The following is an 18,838-nucleotide window of genomic DNA, read 5'->3' as shown; positions in this document are numbered from 1 at the left end:
TTTTTTCTTACACCTTACCTACTAAAGGAGGAGTTCTTGATGGGTAAGTGGATGCTATCCGCAAGACACCAGGGAATTTGAGGTCACTTGAGCGCATTAGCTGTATCTTCTTTAGGGGGTAAAAAAGCACACAAAGAAGTATCTGTATACCTTTTTATTTCCAGGGGAATTTTCTTTTTTCCCCTTCCCTCTTTTTTCTTTTTTTTTTGTTTTGTTTCAAAGTGTTTATTTGCCAGTTTTTACTTTGTACAGAAGCCCTTACATTTTATTTTATTTTTCTTTGCTTATTTTAGTGACATTCATACAGCCTCTTTATTACAGAAGCTTTAAAAATCCACTTATTTAAGATTTTGTTTCATTTTCTTTCGGTTTTTGTTTCGTTTTCTTTCCAATGATTATGCAGGGGGGGGTTATGTATATACCCTTTCCCCCCACACCCCTTTAAGGTTAAATAAGGGCTTTGTCCTCTGTTATACTTTTTTATTTAATTAGTTATTTTGATTTTTTAGTTGCCCGTTTACTTTGTTGAATTCTTTTGTTTAACATGAATCGCATGCTGATACTCTTTGCATGATCTCTAAATCTTCCCGTTATCATAGCAGGGGGAAAAGAAGTTTCTTCTTACTGTGGATTTCTTTCAGGGATATGTGCTTTTGTTTTCTTCTCCTCTTTCTTCTTTTTCTTTCTCTCTCTCTCTTTCTTTCTTTCTTCCTTTGTTTCTTTCCTTTTGTTTCAGTGCATCATGATGGTAAAATTTCTGGGTTTATTTAAAAAAAACCAAACAAACAAAAAAACCAAAGAAAAAACAAAAACACCCCCCCCCCCCAAAAAAAAAACCACCACAGTTCAAACAATGCCAAATGGCTTTTTTGCTTTCAGATCTCTCAGTCAGGGTCTTCTGCTGACCTCTTTACCAAAACAGACAGCTCGCCTGGCAACCTAGCCAGCCAGAATGGAGAGTATCATGAATATGACTCAGGAAACGATACTTCCTCCCCTCCCTCCACTCAAACGAGCTCATCCAGGTCAAAGGACAGCCAGGAGAAAAGAAGTCTAGTCCATGATGGCTTTGGCCATGCCTTCTCGTCCGGGAAGCCCAAACTGGCCAACAGCGATAACAGCTCTGATTCAGGAAATTCCTTCACCAGTTGCTTTTCCCAGACCAAGGGAACAGCTTTGGAAAATCTGTCTCCAGATGCCCAGGGACAAGACCGAAGGTCAGTGATTACCAGTAGCTGCTGCTGGCAGCCAAATACCTGGTACATTGTTGCTCTGTATCTCCTGCCTGCTTGCCAGTTGCTGTGGTGAGCAGTCAGGGAGGTTTTTGTGGTCTGGAGGCAGTTAGATATGAATTAGACCCACGGTCTTGCCAGTCTGGAGCCCAGAACTCAGCAATGACCAATACTGTAGCCTGAGGAGGATGATGAAAACCTAGCCATCATACCCCTGGACATGGCTTGTGCTGGCTTTTCTGGCATTAATGTGGCTGATTGCAGGGTTTGGCCCCAAGCTGAGCTGTGTCCTGAGCACATCCCTACTCTGCTGGGCATGACCGTGTCAAATAAAAGAGTCACTGGCCCTTCTGGTCAAAATCTGAAAGGTACGTCAGGGGTTGCTGTGCTAATTCTCCCCCTCTGCTTACTGTGGGGAAGGGAGGCTGGGTTCATTTTCACTAAATCCTTTATGGACTGTTCTTTCACCTGTCCGATGAGCCAAATGCAGCCTGCCCCATCTCAGCTCATTCAGGACTGGTCCTGGGTGACAAGCTAGCATGTCCTGCAGGTGGGGAGCACAGAGAGAGGCAAGTACCTGGCTGGCTGCAGGGTAACACAGCAGCAGCTCTGTGTGTGGGGGCCACAGAGCGTCAAGGCTGGGGACAGGAATCAAACCGCAATCCAGTGTTGCAGGTCATCATCAGGAGAGGGGAAGAGATGCCAGCCTCCATAACTGCCTCCCATTCCTGGGGGTTTGCCAGGTGATGCTGGGGATGAAGACAGTGAAGTGCAGTGGCTGGTACCCAGGGCTATGCTCAGACAGTGGTGTTAGGGACCTCTTCCACCTCAGGTCTTAAAGGCTGAATGTTAGAGCCAGGATGTGGTCTGGAGGTGGGGGCAATGAATGAGAGAGGAGAGGGAAGCCAGGGGAATTGGTGTTAGAAAGAACAAGCCCTCGATTTTCAGTCAGAGGGTAAAACGTTAGGGTTGTATATAGTTCTCACGTTGTGACTCCAGTGGGATAACTCTGCCTTCATATGGGTGGAGCTGGGATTGCAGTTGGCCTTGGCAGTCTGGAGGCTGCTTGCTGCTGGGCTGTAACCCCATTCATACCCAGGGTGCTTCTGGGAGTGGATGAATTCACGCAGCCCTGTCCAAAGGCAACATGCCCACTTGTGCTGCTCCACAGCCGGGCTGGAGCACAGGCTCCTGCCCTGCCATGCTCTGGCTTTCCCTTGCTCCAGCACTTCTCACCTCGCTTCCTGCCCAGGACCTGCACTGCTCGCTGGCCTGATCCAGGCTCTGCCAACCAGACACCTCTGGTGTGTTGGGCATGAGGCAGAAATGCTGCCCCTCACGCCACCTGAGACTTCGTCCACAGCCCTTCCCTGGCACAGACTGGAGGGTGAGCTCCAGGGTTCTGACCCACACATGCAGGGTCTCTTGCAAGAGCAGCATGGGGAGCTGGGAGGGTTTTTTTTTTATCCCCAGTTGGGAATGGGAGGATGGGAGTATTTCTTGGCTGGAGCACGGTGCTCCCCTTAGCCAGGGAGCATAGTTCAGCCAGAGCTTGAATGTCTATCCAAATATATGTTCACAGAGGGTGCCTGTCCTTGTGTCTCAGCTGCTCGGAGGAGAAGAAGCAAAACTTCCTCCCGTCCCCAACGCCCAGCTCCCTGCTGAGGCCGTGCTCCCGCAGTGAGTCGTACACCAGCACAGGCAGATCCTCCCCTGGCTCCAGTCGCTCCCGCTCCTCACACCGCAAGGCCTCTCCCAGGTACTCCCGAAGTAGGTCCTGCTCTTCAGAAAAGAGGTAAGGCCAGTTAAAACAGCTGTCTCTGTGACCCTGGGCAATGTCTAACTATTGCAGGCTTGCAGGCTGCTTGCAGGGGGAGGTAAAACAGTTTGGGGGGTGCCTGGGGATCCACATGGCTTGGCGTGAGTTGGCCACTGAACTGAGCCAAGACCCTGAAATATGGGGCAGCTCTTCCCCACCATGAGCTGACATTCAGAGGTGTCTGGTACAGCCTCACCCTTCAGTATCTTTAACTCTTCTATGGTTCTTGCCTATCAGCAGGTCGTCTTCAAGTTCCCCCAGCTATTCCTCCAAATCCTGCAAAAAAAGTCCTGGGAGCAGGAGTTCAAGACCTCGTCGGAGCCCCAGTTACTCCCACTACAGCCGTAGCAGGTACAGCTGTCTCCTCATGTGATATCTGCTGTCTCACACTTTCTCACTGCCTCCATCATTTTTTTGGACTCTAGCATGCTTGCTGGCCCCTGCCAGGCCCACACTGCTCCTTCAGCTTCCTCACTGGATGCTTTGGCTCTCAGCACTGGGCTGAGAGAGAGCAGGGGGATACAGGGTAAGACATATGGCAGTGTGTTATATTGGCCTTCAGTCAAGTAGAAATTTATTACCATTTATTGCCCTACAGCTGATGCTGACTGCAGAGGGGATGAGCCTTTCCCTTTCTGTGAGAAAAGTGGATTTCCTATAGCCAAGGACTGCCCTGCCAGTATTGATTCAGGGAAATTTCCTTTTGGAAATTTCAGGGAAACACTTTTGGGGGTAGGTTGCTGGGAGGGAGACCTGGCTTTGAAGCATCGTGGTATCTCACAGTTGGAGAATGTGGCAGGTGAAGTAGCTGTTCCTCCACTCCGAGCCCTTGTGGGGGACATGCTATGCAGCCAAAAGCGCACAGATGGCTGCTGGGTGATGTTCGCCAGGGCCTCGTGAGTGGGAGATGCTCTTCTCTGTCACGCTGGTGTAAATGGTGGGCAAGAGCGTTAGGCTCTGGTTGTGTCTGCCCACGGCTTTCATCGCCCGAGGAGCCCACGCCAGCCAGCAGCCCCAGCAGCAGGGCTGCAGCCCTTGTCAGAGAGGGACCTTATTGCTGTAGGGAAAGACACTCTGTTTTTCAGAGTCGTGGGTCTGCCAAAGAGTTGTCAGGCCCTGGGAAGTGCCCCTGCTGCGTGGGCACATGCCAGGTACCTTCATGCTGGCACTCACACGCAGGCTTGCAGAGGGAAACACAGGCCAGGCAACTCTACTCCCTCCACATCCCATTGAAAACACACATCTCCCAGCTCAGGCCTAGAGATGGCTTTGGGCAGATTTTTCTGGTAACATTTCTGCTGCTGTGAAAATTTTGCAGCCTTAAAACATTACATTACCGGGCTCTGGTTCTTGCAGGCTGTGGCAATCCCTGCTCTGGTGTAGAATATTCCTGCATCTGAGGATCAGACCATTGACCTGTAGCGCGTTGCTTTGTAGATGACATTGAGCAGGGTGTATGAAGTCAGCTACACTACATGGAAGGGCCTGTGCTGACATGCATGGGAATTTAACAAAAGAGAAAACCATAGCAACACCGGCACTCCTTCTGGCAAGCCATGCAAAGCTGCACAGCCTTGCAGGGATACCAGGGCCCTCTGCTCACGTGGGGCTGGCTGGCAGGGTTGTTCTTGCCTGCTTCTGCAGCATGACCAGCAAGAGCAATTTTAGTTAGAGCTAAATACAGAGTGCATCCACAGACACAGGTACGTGGAAGCCATCATAGCTTGGCAGCACAGGGCACCAGGAGACACTGCTGAAACCCCCAGACTCAATTAGTGTGTGTTTGTGTGTCCAGCCAGCTGGGTGTTTCTTTGTCCAGCTAAGCAAGTGTGTGCAGGGCTGATGCCACCAGAGCACTTTGCTTAGGGTGGTCCCTTTGGGAGCTGAGTATCCTCCACTCATCTGTGCCTTCATGCGTGGGTCATTGCCTCCACATCCAAAACCCACCCCACAAAAACCCAGCAGTGACCGTTTCCAGTCTGTGCCTTCCCCAGAGACCGTGAGCGAGAGCACAAGTACAGCTCCAGCGAGAAGGAGTCGCACAGGGAGCGTGACCGGCAGCAGCGGCGACGGTCCTATTCACCTCTGAGGAAACGCAGGAGAGACTCTCCCAGCCACCTTGAAGCTCGGCGTATTACGAGGTAAGGGGATGCAGTTTCATCGTTTGGAGACAGGCTCAGCTGCACTCCCCAGGGGGACATGGGCTGTCCTTGGGTCCCAGCTGCTGCCAGCGGAGGTTTCTCCAGGAGACTCGTTTCCCTGAGCCTGATCAGCAGGCCCTTCCGCCCCTCCTGGAGCTTGGGGATTTCCAGCTAGAGATACGGGGCAGATGGAGGGGGAGGGTCTCATTTACAACAGCTGAGGAAAAAAGGCAGATGAAGTTAGAGCAGGCACTCACCTGTCAGATGCCAGGGACATTCCCCCACAGGCTTTTTGTTTCACCCTCTCCTGTGGTAGATGTCCCACACTGTAGAGAGAGTCAAATACTGGCTCTAGCCTTCACACCGAGGGCTCTTTGGGACAGCATCAAGCAGCTCCCAATCTGAGACTTGGTGCTTGGGACATTCCCTGGGGCTTGAATCCCAAGGCCTGTCAGCAGCCTGATCTCTTCCCTTTTTTCTTTTAAACAAATACAATCACATTTTTGGGGAGCGCTGTGCAGAGTAAACACTTTTTGGATATTTTGACAGTAAATCTGTCCTTGTGTTGCTGGTAACCCACATCTCTCTGTCCCCACAGTGCCCGCAAACGCCCCATCCCCTACTACCGTCCCAGTCCCTCCTCCAGCAGTGCCAGCAGCTACTCCTCCTGGTACAGCAGCTTTAGCCGCTCCCCAAGCCGGAGCCGGAGCTACTCCAGCTACCGGACAAGCCGAAGCCGAAGCTGGAGCAGCAGCAGCACCGAGGGCAGGAGCCGCAGCCGGAGTTCAGGCCCCAGGAGCAGCCGCAGCAGGAGCAGGAGCTATGACTCAGGAGGCAGCTCCAACAGCCTGCGTCGCTAGGGAGTGCCGCTGACGGCTTACGTGCCATGCAGGTGTCACTTCTAAATTCCTGGCATTCTCCGCTTCCTTCCCACCTACCTGGCCATCGTTAGCAATCATCCCTGATACTGATGTGGCAGTGCCGGGTCCCCCTTCCCCGGTTCAAAGTAAGAGCCCTCCTGTGCCTGGTGCAGTCCCTTTACCACCTGTCAGAGTGGGTGGATCGGTCCCAGCTCCCCAGGCCAGGGCTTGGAAGAAAGGTTGGTGCTTTACAGAGGGCCTGCTATGACAGACCTGCGCCATCCTCCCATCTCCCCATCGCTGCTGCTCTCCAAAGCACTACCAGCTGCTCCAAAGGAAAGAATTCAGCTCCTTGCTGTTCTGCCAAACCAGGAACCAAGAAATTAATTTCTTTTGGAGGGAGACACCCAGTTAGGTAGGAATTTGCTGGGAAGCTTTGGTGATGAGTGGGGGTGACCTGTCCCCCCCAAGGCAAATATCAAGTCCCTTGGGTCTCTCCTCCAGAATTTCTGCCCACTCTGCAGCAGGCCTCTTCCATGAGAGAATGTTTATTTATTGCAGGTCAGCCAGTCCCTGCTATAAATAGAAGGCTAGAAATCCCTCCTGACGTAATTCCTGAGGGAAAAACGGCCATTCCCTCTCTTTCTCCCACCCTTTCTACTAAGTACCAATCGTCTTTCTCAGGGTGGTTTTATCCCCCCCCCCCCCCCCTCCAGCACTGTGGCTTGTTTGCAAACAAACTGCTGCGATCTGAAGCAGACTCGGGGCTGGTGGCGTACAAGGGAGAGGGGAGCTGGCGTCATGCTGTGCTCCGAGGGCCAGGTGACAGTATGGGGGCAGGGGCCGTGGGGTTCCCTTCTGGGAGGAGCCCTCTTGCAGTTTGTGTTTAGGTTTTTCTAAAGGGAGCCTTGCCCTTGGAGCGCAATGCTGGTGGGACTGTGAGGAGATACGGAGGTAGCCACACTCTGCGGTGTAGTGAGAGCACGCAGCATTAAAAGGCCATTGCACAAGACGAGGGACCCCAATCCCCCTTCCTCATAACAGGCAGCAGTTTTCCAGGAGGATTTCAGGAAATCATTTCTGCTTGAGACCCTCAGGCTCCCCTGAAGGCAGCATTGGCAGGCGCAGCAGCCCCGTCACCTGGCCGGTGCCAAGCTGCAGCAGGGTACACTTGCACCACAGTTTGTTGCTGGGAGGACAGAGCAGTGCAGGGGGACAGAAAGGGCCCCCCACTAATTGCCTGTTTTTCCAAGGAGCCGCAGGCAGCGGCAGGAGGGCCCTGCCTGCCTGGGCAGCCCTGGGGCTTTGTCTCCCTGCTGGGCCTGCCAGCCCAGCTGCCTGCGCAATTACTGTGTTTTGCAGGGTAACAAAGGCTTCTCCCGGCACAGGCTGAGCTGGTGCTGAGGAGTTTCTTTCTCTTACAACACCTGGGTGCTAAGAGACGCTAATTTGGGTTTAAGACTTCCCTCCCTCCCTTTTTCCATCCCCTCCCCTTCCATCCTGCATGATTATTAACAAGTTTGGGCTTAATGAGTCAAGGAGGTGTGTCGTTTAAGTGTCACAGAAAAAGGCTAAGTGGAGCCAGCATCTGCTGGAGGAGGAGAGAGGACAGAAGGAAGTACAACCCTCCCTGGCTAAAGAGTTACCTGCAGCCCCCCTCATGCTGCTGGCAGCAGGTGAAGGGGCAAAGCCAGAAGCAGAAGGCTGAGTGCCGTGCAGTGTTCTGGGGGAGCTGGATGATGGCCTTAGCAAGCATATAAACCTGTTATCTGCTGGAAGGTACAGCAGTGTGGGGTGTATTTCCATCTGGGTGGTACGAGGGAAAGGTTAATGCCAGTGATCCCTTTTTCCCAATATTCTTCCTACTGCTGGTCTCCCTTGTCCTGTGCCTTCAGCCCCCAAAGCCCCCCCTTTTCCCAGTCCCTCATCCCTTGCCTTGCTGTCTGCAGGTAATTTGAGGATAACGGTGGTCGAGGCAGAGCGCTGGGCGCTGGTGTGGTCAGTGGCTCGGTGGGGACGTGTGCCTGTCTACAGGGAGGCCACCTCGTACAAGAGAGAAAAGCATTCCTGGTCAAGCTGAGCAGACGCTGTAGGGCTGTGGCTGAGGGATCAAAGATGGGGTGATCTTGCAGTGGGGTGCCACTGCCTTCCCTCCTGCACTGGCCCGGGCAGTGGCCCCATAGCCATCTTCTGCAGTGAGCTGCCTTCTTGTAAAGGGCTGGCAACTTCACATTTCTTCCCCAAAGACTCTCTCCCCATTTGACATTGAAACGCCCCATCCTCCTACTCCCTGGGATGACCCGAAGGCCATGGTGGGAGCCCAAACCCCAGATCTACCAGTGTTTCAAGAGCAGCCTCATGCCCCTTAACACCCCCTAACGCACACGTGCGTCTGTAGCAAGGAAGCAGTGAGCCAGGAGGTCGAAAACTATGAGAGAAGAGTGGCTTTGTGCAACTGGTGTAAATATTAGACACAACGCTGACTTGAGTTCCTCATGGCTGGGGACGGATGATTGAAGGACCGCATCAGGGTCAGCAGCACCTGCCGACCGTGGGACAGGAGATGACTCTGAGTGTTGCATGAGGCTGATGGCGGCTCTCGTACCCGTCTAGCTGATCTTTGCTTCAAGGACTGCCTCTGCTCGTACAGTCCGTGCCAGCTAAACGCTCCTGGGGTTTCCTGAGCAGACTTGTGTTGGAGTAAACCTCTTAAATTATTTATTTATTTATTTATTTATTATTATTATTCTATTTTTAATTGTATGTCAGAATGGATGCAAGTGGTCACTGTTACTAGTATTTATTCTTTTCTTTTTTTTTCTTTTTTTTTTTCTTTTTTTTTTTAACCAATTAGTTATTTTTGGATCTCTTTGTTTGAATGTATCCATGCCACTGTTCTCATGTAAAGGTTTACAGCGCCGGTCCCTCTTGGTGAGGTGGCTGGAGGAGTGACGGTCACTCCTACTGCCAGTGTGTCCCTCTGCACTCTCTGGAGCAGGGCAGAGAGTTGCAATGGACAGAGGGATGCAGGGCAGAGCTGTTTGTCTGTTTTCATCTTAAAATCTAGGGTTTCCCATTAGATTTGCGCAGGAACGTGATGGATGTGACCGTAGAAGCGGGTCTAGGACCTTATGGAGATGACGGCGAGGGTCTGCTCGCTGGCCAGCCGAGTGACAGGGTGTTTGCAGTGCTGCAAGGGGAAGTCTCGCCCCGGTCCGTGCTCGTGCTGGCTGGGTGCCAGCTGGCTGCCGTTGCTGTTTCCCTTGGCTCCGCAGCCAGCACACAACCCGAAACCGAACTGCTCTGCACAGGCACCGCTGGTTTCCCTGGGAGGATGCCGTCGCTAGGACTCCCCTGCCATGTTTGTCCCTGCGCAATGACCCACCCATGGAAAAACTAAGGAAATGAGACCGTGAGAGAGTGATCTGTACTGAAGATGCTTGCAAAATCCAGCCTCTGGTGACAGGACCTAACCAAGTCTGTGTGTGTATGTGTACGTACGTGTAAGTGCGTGTATATGTGCATATACATATGAGTTTCCCTCAGTGGTGGTATTTATTTTTTAACTTATTTAAGATCTTTAGTACAACTTGGAACATCACCCTTCCCATCAGTGGACAACTGGGTTTTCTGTTGGTTTGCGTGAAGCCCGTGAGCTTTTCTGTCTCTGTGCCTTTTGCCAGCGCTTTTTTTAAATTCTGTGTTGTTTGGCTCATTCATTGCTGTTACGGATTTTTGCTCTGCGTTGGGCATCTCAGATTGCTGCTGGTGCTCTCTGCAAAGGGCAGTGTTCGCCTGGTGGAAAAGCAACTCTGTCATTTCGGTGTTGGTGAATCACTGCTTGCCTGCAGTTGGCCGCTTGAGGGATGCCCGGGGTGGTCACAGCCTCAAGGCTTCAGGAAAATAACTTGGCCATTTTTTGGAGGCCGTGTCTCAGAGGGCTTTGCTTTGCTCAAACACAGAGGCTCCTTCTCACCCACAATTTTGTTTCCATCCCACAAGCGCCCCAGTTGCCTTTCCCCAGCAGAGTGCACGCCGCCGCACCCACTCCCAAATGTCCCCCTGACCCCAGAGTCATGCTGTCGGCTCTCCCTGCTCCCTGGACCTGCCTTGGCTCTGGGTGTCACACGAAGCAAAGTTGTCCCACCCCCCCAACCCCAACGCTGGGGCCAGGCTCCAGAAAACCCAGCACAATCTCTGCAGGTTTGCTGGAAAGCAAAGATAAGGGATATCTCAAAGCACTGTTGCGTTCTTTCTTTTCTTCCTGGGTTGTAGCACTCAGCTGTGCTTTGCTTTGTGTTCACTGTATTTTTTCTCAATGTTTTTGTTATTTTCGGGGACTGAATTTGTACCAAACTTGTCTGCAACAGCCAATCACTGTTATTTTGCTATGCATTGTACGTATATTGAACAGGCTGAGAGGACTTAGCCTCTATTTAATATTTATTTCTTCTATTTATTGAGCGTTACTTTAAAAAAAGCTATTTGGGTCTTGCCATTGAGTCCACGAAGGTAGGAGCCTTTGAGGTGTTGCCGTATGTGTTGGAGAGAGGTTATCAGAGAGGTGAATTACTGAGGCTGTCACCTGCCAGCATGGAGGCATCTGGCAGACAAATTAGGCTCATTTGGAACTCAACTGCCAGTGATTTAGGGAGGAACCTCGTTTAGATGGAGATGAGCGAGGCAGGGGGAAATTCTTCATCTTGGACCAGCTTCTATTGACAAATCACAACCCCCTGGAAAGGTGCTGGTGTTCGGAGGTGACAGGCCAGCTGTGGCAGAGGAAAGAACCTGCTTTTCCTCCTCGGTACCACACAGGGCTGCTTGGATCACCAAAGATCCCCGGAGATCTCTGATCTCCCACTGCTGACCCACTCTTGGCTCTCAATGGTTGTTGGGGGAAGGGGGGACTTGTAGCCCTTTCATCGATGCGAGGAAGGGGATGCGGTTGAAGTGACTTGCCCATGGTCTCTACCAGGAAGCAAGGATGTCCACCCTGCTCCATCCTGAGGCCCTCATCCTTGTGTCATGTCCTACTTTGCCCCCTTCGCCAAGCTTTGTGCCAGAACCAGTAGCTTTGCCTGGATGTGAACTTGGGAAAGGTGGCCAGGGCAAAACTGGGAAGGTCTCTCCTGTCATCTCCGACATGATCCGGACCTTGCTGCAGGCATCCTTCCTCAGCTTTGAAAAAAGCACGGGATGTGCTAAAAATCACCACCTGCCCCAGTGCCACTCCACCAGCGCCGCAGCCGTTGGCCTCTGCACCCGAGTGGGAGGTGTTGGTGCTCCACGGGCTGGCGGAGGGTAGACGTGCCTCTGGCATCGACCGGCGTGTGCCCATCCTGCCGGGCGCTCAGCCTTGGGGCAATCAGGATATTTGTTTGAGAAAGGGATGGATTCAGGTGCCTAAGTGAAGACTCTGCCCTTTAGTGTCCAGTGGGGGTTTATTACCTCTTTACCAGAGAACAATTCTCATGACTTTTGCTGCTACCTGGAAGTTTGCACATGATTGGGAGGGTCTCCGAAGCACTGGTAAATCTGCTGTTGTAGCAACAGCTTCATGGTCAAGCATCCTGACTTTGGGGCTGTTGCCTAGAGATCAACACCCTGAACCTCACCAGCCCGGGGGCAGCTCTCCGCCTTCGAAACCCAGGGGATGAGAAGAAGGTTTAGAACAAAAGCCAGGACGTGAGAAAAGCCACGAGGGAAACAGCGTCTCAGTTTTCTCACCTGGTGGTTAATTCCTTACCAAATGACACCGGCGCATCTGTTCATTTGACTTCGTTGTAAAACTCCCTTTGCTCTCCATCGAAATGCATACTGTACTCTTTAGTCTTCCTGGGGTGTTTGAGTTGTTAGCCTGGTTAGAAAAAGGGTTCCAATAAAGGTTCGGACAGTATTTCCTTCTCATTGCAGCCCCATTTGTCATGTTCCTTTTGGATCCGACTGCGTGCAGTGGGATATTTTGGGTTGTTTCAGCTGCTCCGCAGGGAGAGGCATGTGCCTCCGCTCCCAGCTGCCGAGGGCTGGCTCCTCGGGGCGCAGGCTGAAGCAAAAAAAGTTGTGGGCTAGTATTTCAGGCAGCACTCCCTTCCCTGCTGGGCCAGGCTTTCGCTGCCCTTTGCCAGGCGTTTTGGATCCTCCCGCCCTGTTCTGGCACCAGTAACCCCAGCCAGAAATGCGGATGGCTCCCCATGGAGGTCGCTGGGCTCGGCAGTGCCCTCGCTGGGGCTGTGCCCTTCCCTGCCCGCAGGGTCCTGCTGCAGTCACCTCACCCCTCTTGGTCAGCAACAGGACGGTGGGGACACTCGGGCACCCCAGGTGATGCCCCTCACCCTGGGTCCTCCCCTGGACTGGCTGGAAGAGCCATGGGGGAGCAGTAGGACTGGACCAGGTCCGCAGGCTGATCCCCACAGGGCCCAGGTGGGCACCCAGGAAGGCTCCGGTTGCACCGCAGACAGACGGGGCAGCGGCCCCGTGTCACTCGGGGAAGAAGGGAGGCTGCAAAGCTGCCTCAGGCTCCCCAGAGTGGATGTCATGGGGCCGGCTTGGTGCCGGGACACATCCAGGAGATTTGGAGTGACAGCAGGAGCTAAATTGGGATGGCCCAGAGAGGGCAAGAGCCGGCGGGAGGGGACATGTGACTAATCGGGATAAACAAGGCGACAGGGAGGATTCCTGACTGGGGAGGGAGGATGGCCCGGAGCTACATGGGGAAACGCAGGACTGGAGATGTTAGGAGGCTCCTGGAAGTACAGCAGGATCGTGGGGCTACCTGAAACCTCCTTGGGGCTTGTCCCCTCTCCCTGTGGGCCAGTGTTTGCCTGAGTGGGTGCAGAGCTGGGTGCTGGGGTGATCCCGCTCCCCAGCCGAGGGGACAGGTGCCCAGCTAAGCTCAGGCTCGGTGTGTGGTGATGTTCTCCAGGACACCCTGCTGTCACCCCCAGGCAGCATGAGCCCCCAGCGGGCAGGGGCAGCCAGGCAGGACAAGGGGATGGAGGGGCTCAGCCTCACCCCTGGCAGCTGCCTCCCTGCACCCAGGGGTGCTCAGTCAGCACCTGGGACCTCCCCAGGCATCTCCAGGCACCCCCCTTGGTCCCCAGGGAGACCCCTGCGATGCCTGGCTGTCCCCATGCATAGGGGGGGCGAAGGATCTGAGCACAGGGGAGCAGCCCTGCCCCGTGTCAAGGAGAGGCAGCTCCCTCCCCCAGCAACGCCGTGTTGGTGCAGCGTGATTAATGCTGTTGGAGTGACCAGCGGCTGAATTGCTGCGCGGCCTGTGCTGCATTAAAGTCTTCCTGCTGTAATTAGTTCCATCAAGTCTATTAGAAAAATTGCAGATGCTGGAGAGAAGGAGCATGAGGCAGAGCCAGGAGGGAGGACGCGGCATGAGGAAGTGGTCCTGCATCAGCATGAACCTCGCTGATGACATCCTGTCCTCCAGCGCATCCCATCCTCTGGTGCATCCCATCACCTTCCCGAGCTGTGCCTGGACCACCTCCACAGGGAGCCCCTCGTTGCCACCAGGTTAGGGTTAGGGTTAGGGCACCCTGCTTGCGTGGTCGGGACGGCATCGCCCGGGTGGGTGCTTGCTGGGAGCTCACAGCCACTGCCGCCGCGCCTCTTCCCACGGCGCGCTGCCCGCTGGAGCTGCCCTGTAATTAGCCCGGCTGCCACGCGGCTGTCATTAGCACCTCACCCTGCCTGCGCACGGCGATTGCAGCAGGGTCGGGGCATGTGGTGGGGCGAGGAGGAGGAGGAGGAGGGTGAGGAGGAGGTGGGTGCTAAGCAGCACCGCAAGGACCCTGCCCATCTGCTGCCTGGGGTCCCTCTTCTTCCCACCTTTGGGGGCCATTTCTCTGGGTCTGACCGGTGAAGGTGGCTGAGGAAGCAGAGCTGGAGCGGGACACCCCTTGGAGCACGGCTTCCCTCGTGCATCCCGCAGCCCCTCTCGCACCCGGGCTCTGTGGGCAGCCCTGGGCGGCCATACGCTCCTGGCCACCAAAGGGGTCCATCCCCTGCCCCAGCATCCCCCCAGCATCCACGCGTGGGGTGCCACCGCCCTCCCAGCGCCGTGCCAGGGGTGCCACCAGTGACCCATTTCCTGGTACAGTGGGCTGTTTGGTGGCACGGGGACACGTGGCTTTACAGTGAGGGGAGCAGCTTGGCCCAGCCCTGCTGAGGGGTTATTTTTAACGGGTGACACTGGGGTGAAAGCAGCCAGCTCTGAGCTTGGGGGCTATTTTGGGTGGGTGGACTGGGTGCAGGGTGGTGGGAAGGGGCGGTGGGGGCCGGGGCAGCTGCCAAAGTGCAGCAGCCAGGGTCCTCGGACTGGCAGGAGAGGTCAGCTGTGCAGCCCAGATTCTCCACGGCTGTTTCATCCTCTCCAAAATACTCGGCTGACAGGGCAGGAATTGCAAAACACACACCCCCTCCTCCCAAATCCATATAAATAGCGCTCACCCGACGGCTGGAAGGTTACAGAAGTTTCTCGGCTCGGAGCTCAGGCATTTATTGCAGCTCTCGCCCGGGAGTGGCAGGGAAAGTCGCACATAAAGTGCTTGGGAGCGAGAGGGGAGAGACAAGCTTTTTAATCTTGGGATATTCGGTTTTATTTTTTTTTCCCTCTTCTGCGAGAAGTTTTATTTTCCTCTCCCCGTTCCCTGGGATCAGAGCCAGACAGGAAGCGTTTTCTCGCGGCCAGAGAGCTCCCTCCGTCCTTCCTGCGCTGCTCCGGCTCCCAGTGATTCAGCCCTGAATTGATTTTCTCCGTCGCCCTTCACCTGGTGCTGGAGAAGGAAGGGACCACCCCCGCGGTGCCCACCCGCAGCCGCACGCCTGCATCCCACCTGGGGTGGATGCGTCTCCTCCGGGACGGGCTCCCCGGGGAAGTTTGCATCCAGGAGCAGCCGCACAGAGGCTGAGGCTCCGCGGGAGAGCCCCAGGGACGTGCTCGGACCCCTGCGAAGGAAGCCATGGCCGACAGCCAGATGCCCTTCTCCTGCCATTACCCCGGCAGGCGCAGTGTCCGTGACCCTTTCAGGGAGCCCGGCTTGACCTCGCGCCTGCTGGACGATGATTTCGGCATGTCACCCTTCCCCGGGGACCTGACGGCAGACTGGCCTGACTGGGCTCGGCCCCGGCTCACCACCACTTGGCCAGGTCCCCTGCGCACCGGCATGGCCCGTGCCTCCACCATGGCCCCCGGCTACGGCACCCGCTTCGGGGGGTACCCCGAGAGCCGCAGCCCCGCGCCCTTTCCCCGTGAGCCCTGGAAGGTGTGCGTCAACGTGCACAGCTTCAAACCCGAGGAGCTGACGGTCAAAACCAAGGATGGCTATGTCGAGGTATCAGGTGAGAGCAAAGGCACTGGGGAGGAGGAGGATGGGGCATGAAAAGCAACTGGGCCTGCCCAGCCCATGCTGGCTCAATAAATTGCCATAAAATGCAAAAATCACCTTTACTTTAAGCCAGCAGCAGCAGCCCCAAGCTTGGGAGCAGGGCCAGGGCTGCGGCAGGGCTTTGGGGCAGCCCCACAGGCGGTTTGGGGGTGCCACGGGGGACCCAGCTCACAAGCTGTGGTGGTTTGCTGCAAAAATGCAAAGGACGAGCCTCCTTTGGGGTAAATCTCCCCACTTTCTGCCCTGGCCGGCCAGGGAGGCACCGCTGTGGGCTGTGGCACCCTGCAGCGAGCTGCCAAGAGGGGCCCCAGCTTGGCTTGGTTAATTATAGCCGGGGTGAGGCGCGGAGGGAGATTCCCTTTAAAGGGGCCGAGAGAGAAGCAGCTTGTGCTGGGAAGCAGGGGCAGCCACACTGCAGTCCCCCCACACACACATCCCCCAACCCAGCCCCAAGAGGCTCCGCCTGGGGACAAGAAACCAGAAGCCATCCCTAAAAATTCAATTAATGATGGGGACAGTGGGTGCGGGGGGCATCACATCAGGGGGGGCCACCGGTCCCCAGCCCTGAGCATCCCTTTAGCCCAGCACCAACATCCCACATGGCCCCCGAGTGCCCCGGGCCAGGGTCCCCAGGGAGGGGCTGGGGGCTGCCGTGCAGCATCACCCTCGGTATTTATTTGGGGCTTAACGGCATCGCAGCAGCAAAGCTGCAGGTCAGGGAGGGGAGCTGGGCAGCTGCCAGTGTGGTCTTAACTTCAGAGATGCTCCAGGCACAGGACCCTCAGCCTGACAGCACGATGCAGGGAAGCCCATCCTGGGGAGAGGGAGAAGGGGGGGTGCTGCCACCTCCAAAGGTTTTATTATGTCTGGGGGCTGTTTTCTTAAGCCCCAGCTCTTGGCAGCCTGTGAGACCCCAGACTCTCACTGGAAAGATGGGTGTGCCATGTCCAGCATCTCCTTCCCAACATAGGAGAGCCCTCCCCAGAGGGAAGAGTTGGCACTGGGAAAGGAAAGCAACTCCTCTGAAAACTTTCCTGCTGGGTTTTGTTGTTCTTGGGGAAAAAATAATCTCCTGGTGAGGTGGTGACGTGGGGTGTTGCCCTTCCCTGCAGGCAAACACGAGGAGCAGCAGGTGGAAGGAGGGATCGTCTCCAAGAACTTCACCAAGAAAATCCAGTAGGTACCAGCCAGCCCTAGGGCACCCACCTGGTAACACAGCTGAAGGAGCTGGGGTGGGGGGGGCTGCCACGTCCCCTCAACCAGCACCCAAATGTCATCAGCCTGCTGTGGGACCCTGTCGCGGCGGCGTGGGCAGCGCAGGGATGCCACTGGCAGCAATGCGCTGAGCTTTGCCAGTCCCTGCGCCCCAGCTCAGGCATGCAGGGACTCCAGAGCTGGTTTTTACCCCAAAATGTGCCCTCTTGCAACATGTGCCCAGCTGGTTTGGGCCACACGGTGATTTCCCGAGGGAGGGAAAAGAGATGGAGGTCTTCTTCTGGGTGCTTTGCCAGCCTCCTCCAGGCCTGGGGCTGTGTTTGGAGCCGGCCGGGGTGCAGGGAGCAGGAGGGGTGCAAGGAGCTCCACTCCCGGTGCCAGCACATCCCCAGGGGTTCAGCAGGGCATGATGGGCTGACACCATCATTGGCCCCAAAATACACCCCTATGTGTGACTGTATCTATCTGAATGATGTCAGTGAGATTGCTATCGCGTTGACTCACCGCGACAGCTCGCTTTGGCAACAACAACTGGCAAAGGGCAGGGAGGCGAGGCGAGCCCCAACCATGGCGCTTCACCCGTGCTGGGGGGCTCGTGGGGTTACCGGGGAGAAGCAGCAAAGGCCAGGGCATGGGGAGGGTTTCCTCAGCTGGCGGCAGCTCAGCTTTGCTTTTCCATCCCGAAGGAGCCCTGCACATCCCGAAGTCCCGTGGGAAAGCTGGGGCGAGCACCATGCTCCCTCCCGCTCGCAGCTGCAGCGGCTCCTTTTACGGGCAAGGTTTGCAGCTGACGCGGGCTGCGGCGTGGCGATGATTTACTCCTGCTTTGCAGAAGTCTGGGCAGCACAAGCAGTGGGCGACATCCCGTCAAACACATCTGCCGGGGAGATTAAACAGAGCACCCACAGGGGCCAGACAGGCCAGGAGGCCGCTTTAAATATCCCTGGCACATTCCCGGGTGCTACAGTAATAACACTTTCTTTGCTGAGCCCCGCGCCGGGGCTGCTGGCTCGGCATCGGTAGTACCCCATGTGGTGGGGTCCTGCCTGGGCTTCCCAAGGGCCGATGTCCACCAGGGATGCGGCATGTTGCGAGCTGCAGCCGCCCTGACCCCCCCCAGCTCCTAAACCAACTCATCTTCCCTTCCCTCCTACAGGCTGCCCTACGAGGTGGACCCCATCACTGTCTTTGCCTCCTTGTCACCGGAGGGGCTGCTGATCATCGAGGCGCCCCAGATCCCCCCCTACCAGCAGTACGGCGAGGGTGGCTGTGGCAGCGAGATCCCCGTGGAGAGCCAGGAGGCCACCTGCGCCTGAGCAGCCACCTGTGTCCCTGCCGTGCCCCGGCATCCCTCCTCCCCTCTCCCCTCTCCCCCCGGACCCCTGCTCCCTGGTCCCCTGCGGCGCGGCATCTGGACAGCCTCCAGCGAGGGTGATGGGTGCTGCTCACAGGGACGGCAGCACCCGCCACCCCACGGGGGGACCAGCTGAGAGCTGGGGCACCCATGCTGGGTGCTGGGCCACTGTTCCCGAGGGCTTGTAGCAGTCTGAGGTGCCGGTAGAGATTCTGTGCCCATGGGGCCAAGCAGAACGGATGTCCTCATTACAGTTATTTTTTTGCTCTGAGTTGCTCGGATGGGGTATTTATACCAGTAGCAAAAAAGGGCCCTTTTTTCCCTAAAATTGACATGGAATCCCATAGCCCTGTGTCTTTTCCTCCTCCGTGGGTTGTTGGGTTTTTTTGAACTACATCTCTGCAAAGGACATGTGTCTGGCAGCAGAGCTTGACGGCACGGCCTCCGTCCTGAGAAACGCAAACCGTCCGTGTGTTTTGAACATTGGTTTTGGGGTTGTTTTGGTTTTATTTTCATCTTTTTTTTTCCAAAGAGGATTTGTGCTTTTATTTGTCAGACCTGAGGAATAAAACCCAGTTGATGTTCTTAGCCTCTGCTTGTCTCAGCTGAGCCCAGTGGGGTGGGCGCAGAGCTGCAGGAGGGTGGTGGGGAGGAACGGGGGGATGCTGCTGCATGCCATCTCCTAGCCTGGTACAGGATCCTGCCCATGGGGGGAAGAAGGGGATGTTTGCACTAATGGGCTGCTGAAGCATTTGCTTGAGCCTTTTCCGCAGCCCGTGAATGCCAAGTCCCAGCGAACACGGTGCTAAGGAGGCA

The 18,838-nt window shown here is 55.5% G+C and overlaps 2 protein-coding genes across 5 annotated transcripts in view; both read left to right on the top strand.

The window, feature by feature from the left end:
* The window catches only part of SRRM4 (serine/arginine repetitive matrix 4), a 50,103-nt gene extending 38,141 nt beyond the window's left edge, over window positions 1-11,962 (top strand). For 2 of the 4 annotated variants that reach the window (XM_055797787.1, XM_055797785.1), the window contains 5 exons: window positions 880-1,217; window positions 2,815-3,027; window positions 3,289-3,402; window positions 5,046-5,192; window positions 5,791-11,962. In XM_055797787.1, the coding sequence (XP_055653762.1) occupies window positions 880-1,217; window positions 2,815-3,027; window positions 3,289-3,402; window positions 5,046-5,192; window positions 5,791-6,052 (1,074 nt within the window). In that variant the 3' untranslated portion in view covers window positions 6,053-11,962. The remainder of the gene's footprint in view (window positions 1-879; window positions 1,218-2,814; window positions 3,028-3,288; window positions 3,403-5,045; window positions 5,193-5,790) is intronic. The other 2 variants (XM_027780830.2, XM_055797786.1) reach the window with 2 other exon arrangements.
* Window positions 11,963-14,534: 2,572 nt separating this feature from the next.
* Window positions 14,535-18,610, top strand: HSPB8 (heat shock protein family B (small) member 8). The gene is made up of 3 exons (XM_005233215.3): window positions 14,535-15,406; window positions 16,566-16,629; window positions 17,825-18,610. Exons 1-3 carry the CDS (start codon window positions 15,028-15,030, stop codon window positions 17,982-17,984), a joined length of 603 nt encoding a protein of 200 aa, XP_005233272.1. The 5' UTR covers window positions 14,535-15,027; the 3' UTR covers window positions 17,985-18,610.
* The last annotated feature ends 228 nt before the right edge of the window (window positions 18,611-18,838 follow it).

Source organism: Falco peregrinus, chromosome 2, assembly GCF_023634155.1.
Source record: "Falco peregrinus isolate bFalPer1 chromosome 2, bFalPer1.pri, whole genome shotgun sequence".
NCBI classification, from domain to species: domain Eukaryota; kingdom Metazoa; phylum Chordata; class Aves; order Falconiformes; family Falconidae; genus Falco; species Falco peregrinus.
This window is presented reverse-complemented; position numbering and strand designations above follow the sequence as displayed.